The sequence below is a fragment of the Suillus paluster genome (assembly GCF_016628075.1).
Source record: "Suillus paluster strain FC165 chromosome Unknown EDB91scaffold_15, whole genome shotgun sequence".
NCBI classification, from domain to species: Eukaryota; Fungi; Basidiomycota; class Agaricomycetes; order Boletales; family Suillaceae; genus Suillus; species Suillus paluster.
In genome coordinates, this window is record NW_024537575.1 from 244,136 (window position 1) to 262,580 (window position 18,445).

Genomic DNA, 18,445 nt, shown 5'->3' on the forward strand with positions numbered 1-18,445 from the left:
CGCTTTTTGCATCCCTCGCATCACAGGGTTCATGGCACGTAATTGTATAACAAGCATCATGTACACTGCGAGTCTGTTCACGCTGTTGGGGCAAATGTCTATCGACTAACATTTATATCTCCCTACAGTCTGACCAAAAAGAAAGGATTCTGCGCGTATCAACCACTCTCCCCCACCTCTTCCTTTAGTCCCAAGCGAAGTCTCTCACTTGTTCCTCAAACCACAACCTCTCATCACGCGACAGAGGCGATCCCCCATGGAAAGCTCCATAATTGGGCTGATAACTTTGAAAACCACCTCCTCACCCGTCACCTGGCGGCTGCTGACCATCGCCTTCATTACGAAACCGCCCGTGCCATGAGCTTGAGTATCTTAATGTGGGCCACAGGGAAGAACTACGACCCTCGAAAGGTGCACAGGAGGACCAGAACGGCCTCTATGCAGAACGAATTGCTGTTAATGGTCACTGTATGACCAGACCAGCTGATGTTTTCAGGCGCCTTGTAGAGGCGTTCACTGAGGCACTGATCAAGCTCCAGTGTACATGGAAAGGGTGACTGTAAGACATCTAGGTGCTCAGCGTTGCAATTGTAGAACAGAATTAGAACGTTTAGCATCAATGATAGCGAGTAAATTCAACGGCCCCGGGCACCTATACATTTACAGAAGCTGAGTGTTTGAACAAAAACCGTCGAGCTGATACGCAGACTCGCGGTCGAATCCGTCACCGGTCTGCATGCTTCGTGTCGCATTGTCAGGTACGTGGCACATAGGTATCTGTATGGCAAGAATAATATACATCGTATCATAAACCTAGTAGCATTGAACATATCAGGCACATCCTACACCAGAAACGAGCGCTATCTCGATTATCACCAGCTCGTAACTATTGCTCACCAAATCTAACATCCACAAGCAAGATAAAAATATGGAAGGCTTATGCCCCAAAGCCGTAGAGCGTGCGGCCAGAGCGCTTGAGAGCATACACGACATCGAGCGCCGTGACGGTTTTCCTAGCAAACACCCAGTCATCAGTGTGAGAACCAACACTAGCATGTAGTCAGAGCCTTACCTCTTGGCATGCTCGGTGTATGTGACGGAGTCACGAATAACCTATATAGTTGTCAGCTGACATCTCCGCGGCAGCGATATGACTCACGTTCTCCAGGAAAATCTTCAAGACACCACGAGTTTCCTCATAGATGAGGCCCGAGATACGCTTCACGCCTCCACGGCGAGCAAGACGACGAATAGCCTGCATAACATCGGACAAGTGCAGATTGTGTATAAGAGTAAGGACGTACAGGCTTGGTAATACCCTGGATGTTGTCACGCAAAATCTTGCGATGACGCTTGGCACCGCCCCTGCACAACCCCAGTCAGATATAACTTAATTCGATAAGCAACATATCTGGCACTTACTTTCCGAGACCCTTTCCACCTTTGCCGCGTCCAGACATTATAGTTTATGTGGTGTGTGTGTGTGGTGTGTGTGTTGGGTGAACAGAAGATGATCACGGTTGATGGTGGCGGTAGTGGTAAGAGGGTGAACAACGCGACTTCTTTGTTGATTTAGATTGGCGTGTTTATATGTAGGCACTGGTCACGTGACCTCATTAACGCGTCGGGACCACAAGCTTTGCGTGTCTTTATTCTTAGACCTAAGCACGGACCACCCTGAGGACAATAACCCGAAGTGTGCTCCATGGATGGTTTCAAGTCTATGTGAAAATTTTGATATCACATCTGTACATACTTATATTAACAATTCATCGGCTGCCTAAGCTTCAATGCACGGTCCTCGCATTTCCCGTGTCTACCATAGCCACTTCCTGTCGCTCGTATCGATCGCCTTGCTAACTGGATACGGCGGATACGTGAATCTTCCCACCCCCCCTGTGGGCCCTTCGACGGATTCAGGAGCGTAGGCCACAGTCACGGTATTCTTTGGAAGACGTAGTGGAGTGCCGAAAACCGACGAGACAGCGTGAGTCATCTGCCGAACCAGCGGCTGGTTTGAAATACGTAGTGTCCGGCTCCGGCTCCGGTCTTGCAGAAGAACCTCCTCTTCCGGCGTTTGACTCTTACGATACTCCGAGTTGATTTTTCGGATCTTTTTGTCGTGGCAGTGAACTGGTTCGTCATTGGCGGTACGCTGCGCGAGGTGGGAGATAAGTCGACGGACCCGACGCGTGCGGGCGCTTGTCGTAGAACTAAGGTGCTCGTTTAAGTCTTTACAGGTGAGAGGGGTGGAAGCTAATGACATAGCCGGCTATCTCTCGTCAGCTAATCTGATCGTTCCAGGCAGGGAGAGAGAAATTACCAGTTGCAACTCCAGGGACTGTAATAACTGCTGTCAGATTTGAGCTTCTAGAAGTATGTGGTGCTTACTGAGTCGGTGTTCCGAGACCTGCCCTCATCGATAGGGTCTTCTTTGTCGTCGTCATGTATCGCATCCACTTCCAACCTCTCCAGCTCAAACAGAACGCGTGAGAACCCTTCGAGGCGTTTCCGGGGGAACTTTGAAGATGGATCTACTCCCTCCTGATAAGTATTCTTCCTGTCCTTGGCCTTTTGACGGTTGTTCTTCCCGGAGAAGCGCCCGTAAGCGTTGAGGGCGAGCTGGATAAAGACGATCACAATGAACAACGCTGCGTTAACTGCCGCTCTCAAAACGGCGAGTGAGTCTTTGAAGCAGCGCTGCGCGAAGGGCTCGAAGGATCTTGAGAGAGCGTGCACGAGAGGGCGTCCCGCGGGATTAAGTTGAAATGCAGGAGTGACTGTAAGCATAGTGTTGAACCGTGGCAAATTTTAGCGTAGTAATATATATATATATGATGTATGGCGGGAAAAAAGCTCTACCAGGAGCAGGAGAAAGGTTGAAGTCAAGTGTGAGTTCATTGAGTTCACTTGAACGCGTCGTGATCACGTGCGTTAACTTTGTGAGCATTCCATCAAGTTCTGAGCAGTACTAGTGAGATCACTGATAGCCTTACTTTTAGCCTTTAGGTCTAATCACGATTCCCTATGATTTGCAGGAAGCGCAGCGTGGTCAACTTCCGAGGCCTCTGAAACTGCTGATCGATAATTGAATCTAGACTTCGAAGTGACCGAGTCATGTCTCCAGTGCACGGTGTCCCCCGCTGTCTCTTCAAAGTTGACACCACCCAGCTCAAGCACAAGTCTCGCGACTGTAGCCAAGACGTTTCTACGAACGGCTCCCTTGATACTAAGCGTGCAAAAAGTCGAGACTGAGATGGGAGCGCATCTAACGGTGTCGAACAGCGCGTGAGCATCGGCCCTCTGAAGAAGATAGCAGTCTTCGCAGATGCACACAGAACGGGAGCTCCGTCCGGGTACTGTTCTGTAGTCACACGCTCAAAATATCCCGATGGGTTACTACGGTATCGGCTGTGCAAGGCTGATGCACGGATGACATTAGTGTGCTTTGCAGGCTTCTTGTATCACAGTTGCATTTATCCATGACAATAGCCGAGGCAGTGTATTCGAGATGCCAAGGACTTGGGAGGATGATGCCAATGACGCATTGACGGGAGATCAAGCGTTTTGGAGTGTTTCTGGACACGTTGCAGAGGGTTGACGGACCGGACGGTGGGAGAGGTGAGTCATTTGTTTGCTGCATTTGGACTTATCCTCTACTGACCGATAGATAGTAACTTTGTTATACCTTGACGAGCTGCAGCCTGAGGCTGTTGTGCTCCCCGGGTCTTGGCGAGAGCGAAGATGCTTTTTGGGAGTTGTCCGGACGCCACGGCCGTCGATGTGACTAATACTAATGGAACTCCTGAATCTCCTGATTGACAGGTGGGGCAAGAACGTCTAGAGAATGGCATCGAAAGCACGCTTCCAACATCACGAACAGCTTTTAGAACACTGCTTTGCAGATCCACCCCCAGACTACTCGATATCGTATGACAGTGTACTTACTCACTGCAGCCCGTCAAGATCGCCGATCAGTATTCAGGCCTTCAGGGACGGACATTGCATCACCTATTTCGGCTATAGTAAAGCGCTATGTAATAGTATATATCTTGAACGAACGCCATAGTGTACGTCCACCAAATTCGCCACCCATTAACACTAATCCCTCGAATATGACAGTAATCTCAGATGATCCCAGCTGGTGGCCACTAATCAATTTCAATCTTGTCTTCAACTACTTTGCAGGTGTGTGGAGAACAAGTCGGATGATGTTAATGATGTCTCACTATCTTGGACTGTGGTTTCGCAGTTGCATCCTTTACTGCGGTGGTATACGATTGGGGTGAGCAACATAGTACTTATCGAGAGAATTATTGAAGTCCCTATGGTATTCTCCAGTACTGACATTTGGAAAAGAGGTAGGTTGATGTCATTACCAGAGCAGCCATCCCGCTAATAATGGTTCATAGTTTGAATTGATCTGGGTGAGCAGAGTCCCATATCAAAAAAAAACAGGATAACAATTGGGGCAGAGGCAACGTTGTTCCCTCATGACTGTTCTGTATGTCAGTGTACGTAGCTTATGTCATTAATAACCCGGCAAGTCGTGCTGACTTCAAAATATTCTAGGTGCGCTACGTTGGAATATTATATGCTGGGTATGATCACAAGGCCAATGAGTTGGCGCTGAGCTAATAAGCCATCTCTCGCAATCAGCACTACCATGCTGTGTATGTCTCCTTACACAAACCGCGTTCTATCTATCTGACTTTCATCTGACCGGCGGCATGCAGCAGGTATCCCGTCACTTAAGATGGCAGATGCAGTGAGTGTTTAACAACGACCCCTGCCATTACTGCCCAATGACTCTTTCTATGTAGGGGTGAGTGAGACTCTCGATCAACTTGTTGGTTCAAAATAACGACTGCAACAGCTGTGAGTTTGTTTGAAATGCTTAGTCCTCCCATACTCATCGGTAACTGGGTTTTCCAGGCAATATTATGGTCTTCGCATTATTTTGGGCGTCTCCGGTGGTAGATACCTTGCTAGGTGGTGAGCTACTCAGCTGATGTATCTCAGTGACATTGACTCGACTGAAATATCATACAAGTCATCATGGTCACTCGGTTATATGCCATGTATCAGCGATCCAGAAAGATGCTCATCCTTTTTGTTGTACTCTTCCTGGCTGTCACAATCGCAAGTGGAGTGATTTCGGCAATAGCAAGCGGCTATACTTCAGGGGGTCAGTCTTTGATTATGGATAAAACATAAGCGCATCATGCTCACGGGATCAATATCAGAGGAGCTCATCCTCTCCGGCAGTTATCAGTGCATTCAGAATGGAGTTGACCACATTCTAGTGGACAAAGTTTGGATGCTTGGCCTTGCTTGGGAGGTCCTAGCACTGTGTTTTGCAGTCTGGATAGTTGTAAAACACTTCCGTGAACTACGAAGATCGTCAACAAGATGGACCATGGCGGACACTTTCGCGGTGTTAATGCGAACTCATGTGCTTTACTTTGCAGCGTGAGTTCGTAATTTGAACGTGGTCAAAATTTCCGCTAACATTCTTAACGTGCTAGCTATGCCGCTGTCTCTTGCTTCAACTTTGGCGTGTTGTCTTCGAAGCTGTCGGTACGCAGATATGTGATTGCCATGTGCATCTGACCACTGCTCATCATCTCATTATAGAACATTTCTTCTGTGGGAACTCAGGTCTATTATGGCATCTTTCAAATTACCGTGTCCCTTCAGATGGCTGTGCTGGGACCACGCCTCATCCTCAGTGTTCGAGAATATCACGCTAACCTCGTGGACGACTCAGACGCAGGAACTGGCATGAGTACACTTGCTTTCCAGGAACGCGCACATGACGTGTCAACTGGCGGTGGTGTGTAGCACGTACGGGAAATGATCCAAGTGATCAACATTTCAAGTTATTAAGTACTCTATAGGGAACACAAGAAATTTTGTCCTAGTATCGAGTCTGTGTTCCAAAATAGACTACCCTGCCAACAAATTACTTAGCTAACAGGGACATCGTTGGAAGTAAGAGTCACCGAGAGTGTACAGTGTACACTTGAGTCTGTAGATAACGTTGATCTTACTTTGTAAGCTGCTTCCCAATCATATCACTGCCCCATTAGGAAAAAGGCGGCAGTGAATCGACTTTCGAGTCATCGACCTTGCAGTGTAACGTTCAATTCATACTTGATTCATACCATCATCATCGCAGGAATGGCGTCGGCGTCGGACGTAGAGGCCAAGTACAATTTGATCACGCGGAGGCTGCAAGAAGTTCTAGGTGGTGACTCGATCAAGGCCATTCTCGCAGAAGGCAGACCGCCGAAGGCTTACTGGGGTATGTCTATTAACTTTGATCGAATATTCGAAACTGACAGTCCGTGCATTGGTCAGGGACTGCGCCTACTGGAAGGCGTACGTACAAAATGCTTGCAATGCTAAATCAAGCCGATAACTAACTTGCTATCCAGCACACATCGGTTACTTCGCCCCATTAACCAAAATCGCTGATTTCTTGAGAGCTGGCGTGGAGGTCAAGATTTTACTTGCTGGTACGTCAAAAAACGCCCCCTTAAAGCGAGCAGTATTTTATAGAAATCTCATAGATGTACACGCTTTCCTCGACAACCTAAAGGCTCCTCTAGAGCTTGTCGCCCACCGGACAAAATACTACGAATTTGTCCTCCGCACTGTCTTCACCTCGTTAGGGATACCCACATCAAAATTAATATTTGTTCAAGGCTCAGATTACCAGCTTACCCGCGAATACAATCTCGACAACTATAGATTATGCGCGACCGTGACAGAGCATGATGCGAAGAAGGCCGGCGCAGAGGTTGTGAAACAAGTCGAGAGTCCACTTCTCAGTGGCTTGCTTTACCCTGGCTTGCAGGCTCTTGATGAGCAGTACCTCGGTGTTGACTTCCAGTTTGGCGGGGTCGATCAGGTGCGTGCATCTGCGAATCAGATAATAATCACAGATTTACGTGTCTGGACTGCAGCGTAAAATTTTCACGTTCGCAGAACTCTATCTTCCTCGGTTAGGCTACGCCAAACGCGCCCACCTCATGAATCCCATGGTTCCAGGTCTAATGGGGGGTAAGATGTCATCTTCGGACCCAGATTCGAAGATAGACTTCCTTGACCCTCCCGAAGCTGTTAAGCGCAAGATCAAGAAAGCTTTCTGTGAGGAGGGCAATATCACAGAGAATGGACTTCTTGCGTTCATCGAAGCTGTACTCATACCGATCAGTCAGCTTCGCATCGAACGTCGGAAGGGAGAGACAGGTGTGGACAGTGAAGAAGGTCAGGGTGCGATCGGCGACCAAAATCCATTTGTAGACGATGATGCACCAGAGGGGACTGTGTTTACCATCAGACGAGAGGGCAAATTCGGTGGTCCCCCAAGTCATTACAAGGACTACAAGGAGCTGAAGGACGATTTTGCGGCGAAAAAGATTCACCCTAGTGATCTCAAGACAGCTGTGAACAAGGGGATTGATAGTTTGTTGGCACCGATTCGAAAGGCCTTTGTTGAGTCTCCAGAGTGGCAACAAGTAGAGAAATTGGCGTACCCCGATCCAAATGCGAAAGCAGAACCTAAGAAGAAGAAGGTTGGTCGTATGTCCTGATTTAATCTCATTACTGAGCATTTGTGTTAGGAGAAGGTGTACCATCCGCCTCCGCCTGGGAAGGGCAAGAATATGACCAAAGCCTCTGCCGAGTCGAGTGAACCACCGCCATCTATCAGCGAAAGTACTCAACCGGGGACTACTGGCGAGCTCTAGAATGATTTTAATTAGCCATGAGTGCAAGAAGTACGACGCATGAAATGTATGATTGACATCGATACAACATTGATATGCACGAAGTGGGAAGAGTAATTAGATGGATATGAGAAGGAGTAAGCTGTGGGTAAGATGCATTGCTTGGTATACTGAGACGAACGTGGAGGCAGCAGATCAAGGACCTCGTTGACGGTCTTTTTCTCGACTGCTCTTTGTCTCGATCCTCACATATTCGGTTTCGTCTGTGTTTGGATCTACGTCCTTTTTGACGGCCACATATGATTCTCCAAGAATTTGCATCGCAACAGCTCGTAACTGAGCTTTATGGCGGGGTATCGTCGGGTCCTCGAGGACGCGGTCACAAGTTTCGCGCAATACAGACTCGATCTCAAGTTTCGTGCCCTGTCAGTGTCGTCAGATGCGTCAATGGCTTCTAATAGACAAAAAGAGAACCTTGAAAAGGGCCTGAATGCCTTTCTCAGCGGCCTGCTCCTCTAATTTCTTCTTTTCCTCCGGAGTCAGGTTGCCAGCTTTCTCCGCTGCTGCGATTTGATCAAATACGCTCTTCAATTCGATTGCTGATCGCAGTGTTGACACACTACCTAATGTTAACCCATGACAATATCTGACAGTTATCCGTGCTTACGTTTCACTGAATACGTGGTATTTGCCTTGGACATTGTGGAACCAGCCACCGACTCCAAACAACGTCTGATTCGTAGCAAGGTAGTGCTTTGATTTCGAGGCATACACAAAGCCTATGGCCTGCAAAAGCTCTGCACCATACGACTCCTTCTTGAGATCCCTAGAAAAATGATTTCAGCAAGCGCAGCATGTATGTGTGCAATATGCGCACTCCGCTTCGAGTTGACAGATAGTGCGCCAGCTGTTTGAAACATCAGGGTCATTAGGACCAGTTGCGGACTCAGTGAATATGCTAAGTTTCCGCTCGAGGTTCTCCACGCTATCGTAGCTGTTAATATAACAGGCAGTCACTGATGATGAGATCTCACAGTTTCTGAACTCGCTCCGCACGGGCTGCTGCTTTCTAAGAGTAGTGCCGTGAGATTTTTTTTAGAAGTGAAAAAGAAAAGGAGTACCTCTGCTGTCGCTTTCTTCTCTTTCTCCTCTTTCCGAGCCTTCTCTTCTTCACTGAGGATTTCCTTACCCTTTGCATCACGCTTCACTTCCTTACCGTCTTCGGCCTCGGTTTCCTCTACCTCTTGGAGGGCAGCTTTCATGTCCTTCGCGAGACTGATTTGGCCGATTATCGGTGCAAACCTCTCTCCACCAAACATGGCCCCAAATATTTCCTCAGGGTCGACGAAACCGCCTTCTGGCTGACTCTCCTTAGGACCAAACTCGTTATATTTCTTGCGGAGCTCTGGGTCAGAGAGGGTTTGATACGCAATCGCAATCTCCTTAAACTTTTCCTCTGCGTTCGGGTCATCGCGGTTCTTGTCAGGATGATACTTTATTGCAAGCCGCCCTTTATAAAGACAATGAGGCAGTAAGTGGAAGCCTGTCATCGTCAATTGAGGGAAACCGTACGGTATGATTTTTTAATGTCATCTGTGCTTGCATCTATTGGAACGCCTAGAAGGTCATAGTATCCTGTTTCCAAAGGTTTCTCCTGCGTGCCAATCTTGCGACCTTTCCTGGCATTTGAAGGTGGTGGAGTGCTTCCAGAGCCTATCGAGCTATACGGAGGCATCGAGCCCGACATAGGAGAATAGCCGGGTGGAAGTTGTGCAGGGTAGAATGCATGTGCATAGATTGATTGGCACTTAAAGCACCGGATGCGCAACAATGTACCCTGTGCTGGTGTAGGGGACGGCACTGGAAACTCAACCTGCAAATTACAGTTCGAGCACTGAGAGCGTATATGTGGAATATACTGTCGCGACGGCTGGACTGGATATGCGGAACTCATTGTCGTCGTTCAGAGACTGGCGAAAGGGTCGCTTCGAAGGCAGCGACTGGAAGTGACCGAGTACTATCCCTGAAAGGAAATTGTGGTCATCCAACCTTTGGTGGCGATGCACCCTTGCATAAGCCTGTGCGGGACCGTTCAATGTCAAATCCTTATATCCGTGATGAACATTTCATATATGCAATATGGTTGGCCCAGCCATGGCCAGATAGGTAGTAGTATGCCAGAAAGAAAAGATGAGTTTGTTCTGCCTCGGCCCTCTATTCGTAACCCAAAACCCAAAGAACGAAATGGAAAACAAATCTCCTTGCAAGTCGTGAAAATAAATAGTAGTGAAAGAAATAAGTCGTGAAAAGAAGCGGTCGTCAAAGGCAAGTCAAAGAGGCAAGTAATCAAAAGAAATATAAACTACACCGGCAAATCCGCCAGGTCAGCTTTTTCGTTTACTACCGTGTTGGTCACCTTCGCATCGTTAAGCTTTTCGTCAAAGTGCGTGCTGTGTTGAGCAGGATGTATGGTACTGTGTTTGGGTTGTGGTACGTGGTCAGTACTACGGTCGTAAAAGATTGATACTGAAATGATTTGAAGAGCGGTAACTCCAACGAGGAACCAAAACGTCGCGGCGCGTCCACCGTACTCGTGTGAACCCCCATGGGTGGCCTCCACAGATGTCTCTATTGAGCTGACAGCAGCGAGGCCAATTGCTGACCCAAATTGAAGCGCGCCGTTAAATATAGCACCAACTGTGCCGGCCATGGATGAAGGTGCGGCTTGAAAAATAGCAATGCTGTGAAGCGATCAGACACTGTTCATAAAGGCATGATGTAGCGTGAAGATTTGGAACTTACTTCGTATGTGTATAAGTCAGCATTACCCCTGCACTTCCTAGAGAAAAAGCTGGGAAGATATATGGCCAATAATCCTGGGGCTTTCCCCCACCGAGTGCTAGTAATATGGTCGCGACCATGCACAAGGACAGACCAGTGAGAATAATCCATTTCGGACTGAAGATGCGAGAAAGTGATCCGGTGAAGCTCATAGCGAAGGCTACGATACCGATCGGGAACCTGGTGAGCAAAAAAATAATCTGGATGATGAGCGACATGGAGTGACGGCGAAGACCCTACATGTGTACGGCCGACGATATTACCGACCACTCAAACACATTTTGCCACAAGGTGGTAAAAATTGTGAACACCGTGCTCCACCAAAGGTATGGCATGATTGCGACGGCGAATAGAATGGAGAAGTTATGGTAAAACCATGTCCGGGGTGGTCTGGTAGAAGATTAGCCTATGATTGGTGACTGGTGCGGACATTCCTGATAACATACATTGCAGCTTTTTCCACCGGCATGAGTGTTTCCCAGTAGAAAAAACCAACCACCATTGAAAGTGATATAATGAGCGGGACCAACACAATTGCGGATGCCCAACCATCAGTGGAGCCGGATGTCACAGCGAAGATGAATAAGATTAAGGCAACTATCAGGGCTCGTGAGTGATGCGAAGTGGAGTACGCTGGAACATACATACCGGTCAGAATGCTTACGCCGACTAAATCAAGACATTTCCATTTCGCTTCTGCATGCTCAAGATTGTCTGTAGTCTCTGCAATTTGTGGCGGTATGATGAAGACGCATGCCAGAGCTACTGGTACAGCCACAAAGGCCACAAACCAGAACACCCAATGGTAAGACGCCCATTCGACGAACATTGCACCGATCAGAAGACCGAGAACTATGTAAGGAAACCATGAAGCCTGTCATGAATAATTAGCTACGCGGGACCCTCACCATTAGCAACGCAACCACAGCCTCCAAACAAGCCTATTGCCCGAGCCTGTTCAAGTGGATCGGGAAATATTTTGACCAGGAGTGTTAAGGCGGAGGGGATTGTCATTGCAGAAGCTGAGAAACAATCTTCGTTCAGCCAAAACTAACACACCGGCGGGAATGCTCACCTATTCCGCTCAATGCTCTGAGAATGATGATCGGAATGGTGTTATCAACAAATCCCGCGCTCAGCGAGATGACACCAAGACCAGATACTCCTCCAATGAAGGCAGTTTCTGCGAGCCTGTTAATACTCCAATCTAACAGGGGCGGCAGAGCACTAACTTGGATTGTATACGTCACTGATACGGCCACTCTGAAGAACACATTAAAGTACAGGCGAAAGGTAGCGGGACTCTGAGCACGCACGATAAGCAGGAAGGATGCAAAAGTTAACTGGAATGCACTGATGATCCAAGTGGATTGACTTTCAGTCATACCCATGGATACCTCGAGTGCAGGGATCGCAGAAAAGAGAGCTGAGTTGTTGAAGGCGTCCAAAAACTGAGCAAGACAGAACATAACTAGTAGAACATGCCTGCGAGTATAAGAAAGTTTTTTGGGTTCATAATCAACCAGTGTTTCAGCCGGTGAGAGGGGCGGAAGTGGCAACATCGCACCCGAAAGCTGCAAACAGAGTATTGCAGTCAGGCAGTTCGGGAGCGCACCAGCTGGTGAAGGGGTGGTTGGGAACGATCTGTCAAAATGGATGGATGGGTCGACATTATAAGAGGTATCTTCTTGACCAACTTGAATCAAATACATGACGCATTTTCGATGTCAGAGAAAGATCTCGAATATGTGCAGTGATTCTAGATGAGTCATTCCCGAATAACTTGTTAAAGCATCGTCCCTTCGAGACATCGGTGGAATTCGACTCAAGGGAGCTAAGTTCAAATTATCCCTCATTTGTTTGGTGATCTGTAGAAACCGCTGCACGTTGCCACATGAATCGGTGACATGACAGCATCAACAAGGTAATCGTGTCAGTGTCACTCGTGGTGTGAGGAGTCGGGCGAAGGCGAGATTAAGATGAGAACCACCTACCATTGCTTCGATGGAAGGAAATCACATATGGCGCCTGCATTGCGCAATGCATCACATTTTACGATTCAGACTCTCCGGACAGACGGAAAGGACAAGGACAGCGGCTCAAACAACATGTAAAAATTGCGTCAACACAACGCAGATCTGTTAAACCCTGTTAAAGCACAAACATTCCGGTCGAGTCCAGTCTCTTTGATAAAAATTGAATCACTTGCTCCATAATAATATTATCATATGCGCGACATCCACATTATTCTAAAATGATTAATGGTTGCATGGTCGTCGAGTCGGTCGAGACTCAAAACGAGAACGATGTCATATGGTGATGTCCTCAAACTGTGACACTGGCGTGTGACACTTCGTGTATCGTGACAACGCGTGTTTTTAAAATTTCCACCTTCTTGGCTTGTTTCAACGTTCTTGACTATCAAGTACGTCCTACCTATAGATGCAAAAGATCTTCCTTAGCAATCCCGCGAGGAGACCCTTCTTCTCGGGACCCAAGGTGTTTCTAAAGTACTTACTATAATACTACTATTGACGTGTACCATAACATTCGGAAACAGAACAAGACCCTGGAACCTCTCGGCAGCTAAACTCATGTTGGCCTGCAGGCTGCAGGGAGAAATCCTGATTATGACGTATTCCAAGACGTCGCTACTGGTGTAACTGCCACCGGCCGTGACGGGCTTTGATTGATTTGGTCTGTGTCAGGACTATCAGGACGAACACACTCGAGTGACTCGACTAATTGTGAGTGCTTTAGATCCAAATGGCATTATATATACAGTGTGAACATTTTGTGCTGACCATGTCAACACCTAATAGAACGACCACGATCTAAGTCTTGAAACCAGTCTCTCGGGGTTGTGCGAAGCCCCTATGTTCTGGATGATCATCTCCGTTTACGCATCATAACTCGTTGAGGGAAGTCGGTCGTCGAGTAGTGTAGTGCGCGATCATGTTTCGCTTCACATTATCCAACGCTGGCTTCCTTCAGTGCACACGGAGTCGTCTTCGATTATGTACAAGAAAATGTGATGCGTACCCACTCTTCTACTCCATGATGCATGAGTACCAAAAGGCAGTTAGCCGAAATACGCTGTGCCTCGCCGCACTTCAGGCGTCAGCATTCAGTTGATCATTAATATATTTATTACTCTCGCTCGTAAAAACGATTTGACTGATGGAATTGTAGCCTTCTTAGCGTCTATTACCCCTCAGATAAAATCATTCATCTTACTTAGTTGATACGCTGATCTCTGCCCCCGTACTCAATTTCACGTTCGTAATTGCATCGGAACTGATTGTTTCGCTGGACCAGCAAGCATCCTGATTCAATCGGCTTGTCAGCGCACTAGTGACTAGTCGTCGATAGCCGCCTTGATGGCGTCTTTAGGTGAACGATGAGGATCGCTTGTTACGCGAAGGTACCACGCGCTGGACCTTGTCAACTGATCAAAACGTTCTCGCTCCAAGTGGTCTGTCCCAAGTCCTGCCATCTTGGCCCCGGAAGTTACAGTTCGAGGGCCTCTTGCCTCACAGATCTGGATTACTGAGTAATTCAGCCGACATGCGTGTTATAAGGCCGACGCAACCCGAGAACGCTCGTCTGAGTGAACAACTGAAACGAATAAACCCCTCACGGACAACTTTCATGGTTTGCAGTTTATCTAGAACAAAGACACAGACTGTACTGCTCGCAGTACGTCGACAAACCGCGAACAGCCGAGTGACCAAGACCCATATCGGCACCTCCGTCTGTGTTAACCATTTCCGAGTTTAAGATTCCATTACTACACAAGCTTCTTGTGGCACAGAGAGCCGCCGATTCCATCCACATCCATTCAGGACTTCTCGTACTGTATCCTAATACTGGAGTACCCGTGTTCTGCGGCGGAGTTCTGTGTGTTTGAGGAAGGATTGAGTTTTCCAATCACAATTGATGTCCCGGTGACGTTGTTATCAACTGGTATGTTGGACTGGAAGCGGTACGCCTCCATGCGCCTGTTGCGTTTCGCCGATATTGATGTGACAGCCGCCAATCTATAAAGATCCAATCGCTCAAAATCCGAGCAGCCTTTTTGGAATAGAAGACATCCTGTTCCTGATCAGAGTCGAGTCCTTTCCACCATGTAGGGGGTTTTACTTCAATGGCTAGGAAAGCTTCAAGCGTCAACGTAGAACTCAGCTCGAGCAGATAGACTGGACGGATGATTGATCAGATACAGCGTAAACGAGAACGTATGCTATGACGGAAATATACGAACTGATTCAATATGCCCTATAACATCTAGGGCTAAACTACGGCATGTGGCGCGGCGTAACAGTTGTGCATATTTCGCGATGGAGGTAATTGTGATTTTTTCAGAGTTCGGGAGGACGGGCTCGTCTGAATAAGTACTAGCCGTGCACCGAGTGATCGCTCTAGGTCAGTGCTGTAAGTACGCCAAGTTCATATCGCGGTTCTGATAAGATGTTAACGTCAACTGAGGGGAATTTGATGAATATTCACATTATCGGGTCCATCGGAGGCAGCCTCTACTATATATGTACTACCATCCTGACCAGTGTCATTGACGCAGTCCCGATAGGTGCTATATATAATAGAACTTGTGTTGCTTCCGGAAATGGCGAGACCCACCGGGGATATACCATGTTGCCTGTAGGACTCCGTTGGAATCGAAGTCTATGCCGTTTATGTAGGAATTGTCCTGTCAATGAGCCGTTGGCATTAGTGTCGGCGCTGCCCCCTGAAACAGCCAACGGAATGACAAGATCTCCTAGAACTCGCGGGTACGTGAATTTCATCGATCGATTAGGTTAGAGATTAAGAAGACGATCCTGGGAGGTAGCCTAATTGAGAAATAAACCAGGAGGTAGGTTCTGAGATACAGCATGTCAGGTTGCTGGCATGTTGTCACACTTGTAGAGCACGCACGCGCCATCTTTGTCGGTCTGATTGCAACCGGTCAAATGAACCAACCTGAGGGATAAGGGACTGTGTGAGATGAAGGCAATTAGAGCTTTTAACGCTTCATGCGGCACGTACTGGTTGGCACGTTGAATAATGTGACAGCATCTGGCTGAAATTATTCAGGCAATTCACCGTCTCTGGATCTGGGGTGGGCCAACCTTATGTGGTGACTGCCCATCAATACAAGCCATAGGCCCCACACTGGAAAGGGGTCTGGACAGTGGGCATTGTGGGATGATCTGCAGGACGGCCTGGGCCTTTCGTTAATGGTGAATTTTGAAGGTGATCATAGCGATCTGTGAAATCAGAACAGCGATCTGTGAAGGGCCGCGGTTGCAAGGCGAACTTTACTGGTGTGACGCCTAGCTTACCGGAAGCCAACAGATGTATTGGATAGACCAATAACCTAAAAGAAGATAATTGCTCCTTCGAAATTCTAAATTCATCAGACCTTGGGGTACCAGGACTCGGAACATATGCAATATCATAGGTTCGAACCGTTCCGTTTTCGTCCACTGGCAAGCAGCGAAGGCAGCTGAGCTGCGAGCATGCGCGCGAGCGTCGACTAGTAATGGCTAGTAGTTATAGCAAGTCTATAAGCAATACCAACATTGGTAAGCGTATATGGTAAGTATCAGATTCCAGACTCAGCCTCGGACAAGCCACGTCACTATTCAGTAAGTTCAGCTAGTAAGCGGGTCGCAAGCCTCAATAATATTATTGATTGACCCACCATCCCGACGCCAACACCGTCATGTCAGGATACGCTCTTGACTTTGGCACCCCCGTCAATACGGCTCTCCTCATTTACATTCTCTATTCCGTGCAGAAGATTGTTTTCCCTTCTACATCCACACCCACCACAATCCCAAACGAGTTCAAGCATGGTTACTCATGGATGCCTAAGGCACACCCCCCGACTGTATTGTTCCAGACATATACCCCGAAGACACTAGAACCCTTCAATGGTCAGGACGGGGGTAGAATTTTGCTCGCCATCAACGGCATTGTGTTCGACGTAACAGCAGGGAGGAACTTCTATGGGCCAGGTGCATCTGTTTCCCTCGTCAAGTCGTTATAACGACTGACTCACATTACATAGATGGCATGTATGGTAATTTTGCGGGTCGTGACGCATCTCGTGGCATGGCCAAGCAGTCATTCGATTTAGGTTGGTGAACCACAATGGACACTCCTTACACGCCTAACGTATCTGCCATCAGACATGCTAACGCCAATTGACCAACCTCTCGACAAGCTCGAGGATCTCCGACCAGACGAAATGTAGGAACTCATTTACCTCCATCTTTGCACTGCTCATATGATCATCAATTTCTTAGCGAGAACATGAAAGGTGAGGTCAAATCAGTCGCTTGAACAGGAGCAATCACTCATATCGAGACACTCAGGCTGGATCGAGCACTTCTCGAATAAATATATCGTCGGCGGAAGGCTTGTTGAAAACGATGCTGTGTGATTGAATTTGTACCATTTTGCTTGCGTTGAATCAGTTCATAAACTGCCTCGTATCAACTAGTATGCGCTTCGTCTACAACGCCATGATCCGTCTCCCACTTTCATAATTCTGCACGTATCCTTCTCTGTATAGTCGTCGGTCGAGGTTCTTTGTGTTATCATTTATGTATGTATAGATTCGGATAACGTTATTACCGAAAACGCGTTTATTGATCGCATCGGACGCGAGTCGACTCTTGCAGAACCAGTGACCACCTAATTCATGGACATCGACGACGATGATTTTTTCACGAACCTCGACCGACCCGGCCGTGCTGTTAACAATAATGCCTTTCAGGAGCGACTTAGACAAGCCCCACGGGATGACGATGATGCAGAAATACCAGATGCACCTCCCTTCATGCTCGAGGAAGAGGAGGCAACACCACTACAGCAGCTTATAAGACATTGGATGAACGAGCGGCATTCACCTGACATTCTCCCAAATGAAGGAGGGTTATTGGCAGGACTGCTCGACCACATCAGGAGTCAGGTTGGTGAGCCGTGTTGTGACTTTAGAATGTCGAGTGGACAAATCTGACTGAATGACTGATGCAGTCTGAGACTGTGCAGCTCCTTCGCACAGACCCTTCATCATCTGAGGAGGAGCACTTTCGCATCATGCTCGTTCAGACGGAGGTAGAACGCGTCAAATTTATAGTCAGGTCATACCTTCGCACCCGTCTATTCAAGGTCATTCCCTCCTGTATAGTCCCTTTTCAGATACTACATCATGTACTACAGATCGAGAAGTTTGCTCGGTATATCATGACCAACCCTGAAGTCCAGCAGCGCCTCTCAGAAAGCGAAGTGGAGCACGCGCGTCGGTATGTTGTGGCCTATCGCAGGAAGTAGCATGGATGTTAACAATGTCTCCAGGTTTGCCCGATTGACTGATCAACATTTCTATCATTCAGTTCTGCAGAGTTTGCCAGAGACCCAGCAGACCCTCGATGATCAACCTCCCTTTGTACCTTCTATGGGTATGGAAGTCAGCATTTCATCAATAAGTGTGGTGCTTACGACTGTATCCAGTTACCGAACCAGAAAAAACTCGTGCAGTCTTTGTGCTTGCTCGACAGGATTGTCCACCAGTGCGGTTACCAGAGTATGTTGCCGAATATCGACCAATGTTTTTTTCTCTAATCAGACTTGCAGTGGGACCGCGTTAGAGATGCGGAAAGGGCATATATCTTTGACCCCGTATTCGGTGGTGGAGCAGTTAATTTCTCGGGGCGAGGTAGAACTTGTGTAGGTCCCTATAATATGTTGTACAGTACAACTGGTCAGATATAATGGACAAGAGAATATGGGGTATGATGGAAGTGATAAATATCACAAAGGAGTTACAGCGCACGCTTTAAACTTCTGGTACCAACCCA

General features: G+C 47.7%; 9 protein-coding genes across 9 annotated transcripts; 5 read left to right on the forward strand and 4 right to left on the reverse strand.

The window, feature by feature from the left end:
- Window positions 1–937: 937 nt before the first annotated feature.
- EDB91DRAFT_1080510 (histone-fold-containing protein) lies at window positions 938–1,460 on the reverse strand (the record flags this gene model as incomplete). Its single annotated transcript, XM_041315239.1, has 5 exons — window positions 938–1,013; window positions 1,073–1,113; window positions 1,160–1,255; window positions 1,305–1,365; window positions 1,423–1,460. 5 exons carry the CDS (start codon window positions 1,458–1,460, stop codon window positions 938–940), a joined length of 312 nt encoding a protein of 103 aa, XP_041179135.1.
- A 3,015-nt stretch (window positions 1,461–4,475) lies between these two features.
- On the forward strand, window positions 4,476–5,141 carry EDB91DRAFT_1121975 (uncharacterized protein). The gene is made up of 5 exons (XM_041318262.1): window positions 4,476–4,514; window positions 4,573–4,601; window positions 4,660–4,673; window positions 4,737–4,769; window positions 4,936–5,141. Exons 1-5 carry the CDS (start codon window positions 4,494–4,496, stop codon window positions 5,010–5,012), a joined length of 174 nt encoding a protein of 57 aa, XP_041179136.1. The 5' UTR covers window positions 4,476–4,493; the 3' UTR covers window positions 5,013–5,141.
- Window positions 5,068–5,965, forward strand: EDB91DRAFT_1121977 (uncharacterized protein). Its single transcript, XM_041318263.1, has 4 exons — window positions 5,068–5,188; window positions 5,247–5,472; window positions 5,529–5,580; window positions 5,638–5,965. Exons 1-4 carry the CDS (start codon window positions 5,080–5,082, stop codon window positions 5,842–5,844), a joined length of 594 nt encoding a protein of 197 aa, XP_041179137.1. The 5' UTR covers window positions 5,068–5,079; the 3' UTR covers window positions 5,845–5,965.
- Window positions 5,966–6,114: 149 nt separating this feature from the next.
- On the forward strand, window positions 6,115–7,838 carry EDB91DRAFT_1121980 (tRNA synthetases class I-domain-containing protein). The gene is made up of 6 exons (XM_041318264.1): window positions 6,115–6,307; window positions 6,364–6,384; window positions 6,441–6,521; window positions 6,576–6,916; window positions 6,972–7,583; window positions 7,632–7,838. The coding sequence occupies exons 1-6, from the start codon at window positions 6,184–6,186 to the stop codon at window positions 7,755–7,757; spliced, it is 1,305 nt and encodes a 434-aa protein (XP_041179138.1). The 5' UTR covers window positions 6,115–6,183; the 3' UTR covers window positions 7,758–7,838.
- Window positions 7,839–9,743, reverse strand: EDB91DRAFT_1121983 (DnaJ-domain-containing protein). Its single transcript, XM_041318265.1, has 7 exons — window positions 9,309–9,743; window positions 8,858–9,246; window positions 8,771–8,805; window positions 8,614–8,721; window positions 8,404–8,562; window positions 8,211–8,355; window positions 7,839–8,159 (listed from the first exon to the last, which is right to left on the reverse strand). The coding sequence occupies exons 1-7, from the start codon at window positions 9,688–9,690 to the stop codon at window positions 7,932–7,934; spliced, it is 1,446 nt and encodes a 481-aa protein (XP_041179139.1). The 5' UTR covers window positions 9,691–9,743; the 3' UTR covers window positions 7,839–7,931.
- A 112-nt stretch (window positions 9,744–9,855) lies between these two features.
- On the reverse strand, window positions 9,856–12,602 carry EDB91DRAFT_170587 (major facilitator superfamily domain-containing protein). The gene is made up of 10 exons (XM_041326305.1): window positions 12,572–12,602; window positions 11,894–12,457; window positions 11,810–11,840; window positions 11,653–11,760; window positions 11,486–11,599; window positions 11,226–11,429; window positions 11,024–11,174; window positions 10,818–10,967; window positions 10,539–10,757; window positions 9,856–10,477 (listed from the first exon to the last, which is right to left on the reverse strand). The coding sequence occupies exons 2-10, from the start codon at window positions 12,287–12,289 to the stop codon at window positions 10,099–10,101; spliced, it is 1,752 nt and encodes a 583-aa protein (XP_041179140.1). The 5' UTR covers window positions 12,290–12,457; window positions 12,572–12,602; the 3' UTR covers window positions 9,856–10,098.
- Window positions 12,603–14,979: 2,377 nt separating this feature from the next.
- EDB91DRAFT_1122007 (uncharacterized protein) lies at window positions 14,980–15,640 on the reverse strand. Its single transcript, XM_041318266.1, has 2 exons — window positions 15,087–15,640; window positions 14,980–15,039 (listed from the first exon to the last, which is right to left on the reverse strand). Exon 1 carries the CDS (start codon window positions 15,380–15,382, stop codon window positions 15,116–15,118), a length of 267 nt encoding a protein of 88 aa, XP_041179141.1. The 5' UTR covers window positions 15,383–15,640; the 3' UTR covers window positions 14,980–15,039; window positions 15,087–15,115.
- Window positions 15,641–16,174: 534 nt separating this feature from the next.
- EDB91DRAFT_1122012 (cytochrome b5-like heme/steroid binding domain-containing protein) lies at window positions 16,175–17,243 on the forward strand. The gene is made up of 5 exons (XM_041318267.1): window positions 16,175–16,597; window positions 16,651–16,719; window positions 16,772–16,832; window positions 16,889–16,902; window positions 16,958–17,243. The coding sequence occupies exons 1-5, from the start codon at window positions 16,303–16,305 to the stop codon at window positions 17,023–17,025; spliced, it is 507 nt and encodes a 168-aa protein (XP_041179142.1). The 5' UTR covers window positions 16,175–16,302; the 3' UTR covers window positions 17,026–17,243.
- Window positions 17,244–17,258: 15 nt separating this feature from the next.
- On the forward strand, window positions 17,259–18,390 carry EDB91DRAFT_170655 (uncharacterized protein). Its single transcript, XM_041326306.1, has 6 exons — window positions 17,259–17,556; window positions 17,622–17,756; window positions 17,808–17,890; window positions 17,943–18,046; window positions 18,099–18,171; window positions 18,222–18,390. Exons 1-6 carry the CDS (start codon window positions 17,287–17,289, stop codon window positions 18,316–18,318), a joined length of 762 nt encoding a protein of 253 aa, XP_041179143.1. The 5' UTR covers window positions 17,259–17,286; the 3' UTR covers window positions 18,319–18,390.
- The last annotated feature ends 55 nt before the right edge of the window (window positions 18,391–18,445 follow it).

Excerpts from the sequence above, each read along its gene's own strand:
- EDB91DRAFT_170655 (XM_041326306.1), top strand. The coding sequence starts at position 17,287 with ATGGACATCGACGACGATGATTTTTTCACGAACCTCGACCGACCCGGC. Across the intron at positions 17,557-17,621 it reads TCGACCACATCAGGAGTCAG|TCTGAGACTGTGCAGCTCCT; the intron begins GTTGGTGAGCCG and ends TGACTGATGCAG. Across the intron at positions 17,891-17,942 it reads GAAGTGGAGCACGCGCGTCG|GTTTGCCCGATTGACTGATC; the intron begins GTATGTTGTGGC and ends CAATGTCTCCAG.
- EDB91DRAFT_1121977 (XM_041318263.1), top strand. The coding sequence starts at position 5,080 with ATGTATCAGCGATCCAGAAAGATGCTCATCCTTTTTGTTGTACTCTTC. Across the intron at positions 5,189-5,246 it reads AAGCGGCTATACTTCAGGGG|AGGAGCTCATCCTCTCCGGC; the intron begins GTCAGTCTTTGA and ends GATCAATATCAG. Across the intron at positions 5,473-5,528 it reads CATGTGCTTTACTTTGCAGC|CTATGCCGCTGTCTCTTGCT; the intron begins GTGAGTTCGTAA and ends TTAACGTGCTAG.
- EDB91DRAFT_1121980 (XM_041318264.1), top strand. The coding sequence starts at position 6,184 with ATGGCGTCGGCGTCGGACGTAGAGGCCAAGTACAATTTGATCACGCGG. Across the intron at positions 6,385-6,440 it reads GACTGCGCCTACTGGAAGGC|CACACATCGGTTACTTCGCC; the intron begins GTACGTACAAAA and ends CTTGCTATCCAG. Across the intron at positions 6,522-6,575 it reads GGTCAAGATTTTACTTGCTG|ATGTACACGCTTTCCTCGAC; the intron begins GTACGTCAAAAA and ends GAAATCTCATAG.
- EDB91DRAFT_170587 (XM_041326305.1), bottom strand. The coding sequence starts at position 12,289 with ATGTATTTGATTCAAGTTGGTCAAGAAGATACCTCTTATAATGTCGAC. Across the intron at positions 11,430-11,485 it reads CTGTGGTTGCGTTGCTAATG|TTCTCGGTCTTCTGATCGGT; the intron begins GTGAGGGTCCCG and ends TTCCTTACATAG. Across the intron at positions 10,478-10,538 it reads CTGACTTATACACATACGAA|CATTGCTATTTTTCAAGCCG; the intron begins GTAAGTTCCAAA and ends ATCGCTTCACAG.
- EDB91DRAFT_1121975 (XM_041318262.1), top strand. The coding sequence starts at position 4,494 with ATGACTGTTCTGTATGTCAGT. Across the intron at positions 4,515-4,572 it reads TGACTGTTCTGTATGTCAGT|GTGCGCTACGTTGGAATATT; the intron begins GTACGTAGCTTA and ends AAAATATTCTAG. Across the intron at positions 4,770-4,935 it reads ACTTAAGATGGCAGATGCAG|GCAATATTATGGTCTTCGCA; the intron begins TGAGTGTTTAAC and ends TGGGTTTTCCAG.
- EDB91DRAFT_1122007 (XM_041318266.1), bottom strand. The coding sequence starts at position 15,382 with ATGAAATTCACGTACCCGCGAGTTCTAGGAGATCTTGTCATTCCGTTG.
- EDB91DRAFT_1121983 (XM_041318265.1), bottom strand. The coding sequence starts at position 9,690 with ATGAGTTCCGCATATCCAGTCCAGCCGTCGCGACAGTATATTCCACAT. Across the intron at positions 8,563-8,613 it reads ATCTGTCAACTCGAAGCGGA|GGATCTCAAGAAGGAGTCGT; the intron begins GTGCGCATATTG and ends TCATTTTTCTAG. Across the intron at positions 8,356-8,403 it reads TACCACGTATTCAGTGAAAC|TGTGTCAACACTGCGATCAG; the intron begins GTAAGCACGGAT and ends AACATTAGGTAG.
- EDB91DRAFT_1122012 (XM_041318267.1), top strand. The coding sequence starts at position 16,303 with ATGTCAGGATACGCTCTTGACTTTGGCACCCCCGTCAATACGGCTCTC. Across the intron at positions 16,598-16,650 it reads GAGGAACTTCTATGGGCCAG|ATGGCATGTATGGTAATTTT; the intron begins GTGCATCTGTTT and ends CACATTACATAG. Across the intron at positions 16,720-16,771 it reads CAAGCAGTCATTCGATTTAG|ACATGCTAACGCCAATTGAC; the intron begins GTTGGTGAACCA and ends ATCTGCCATCAG.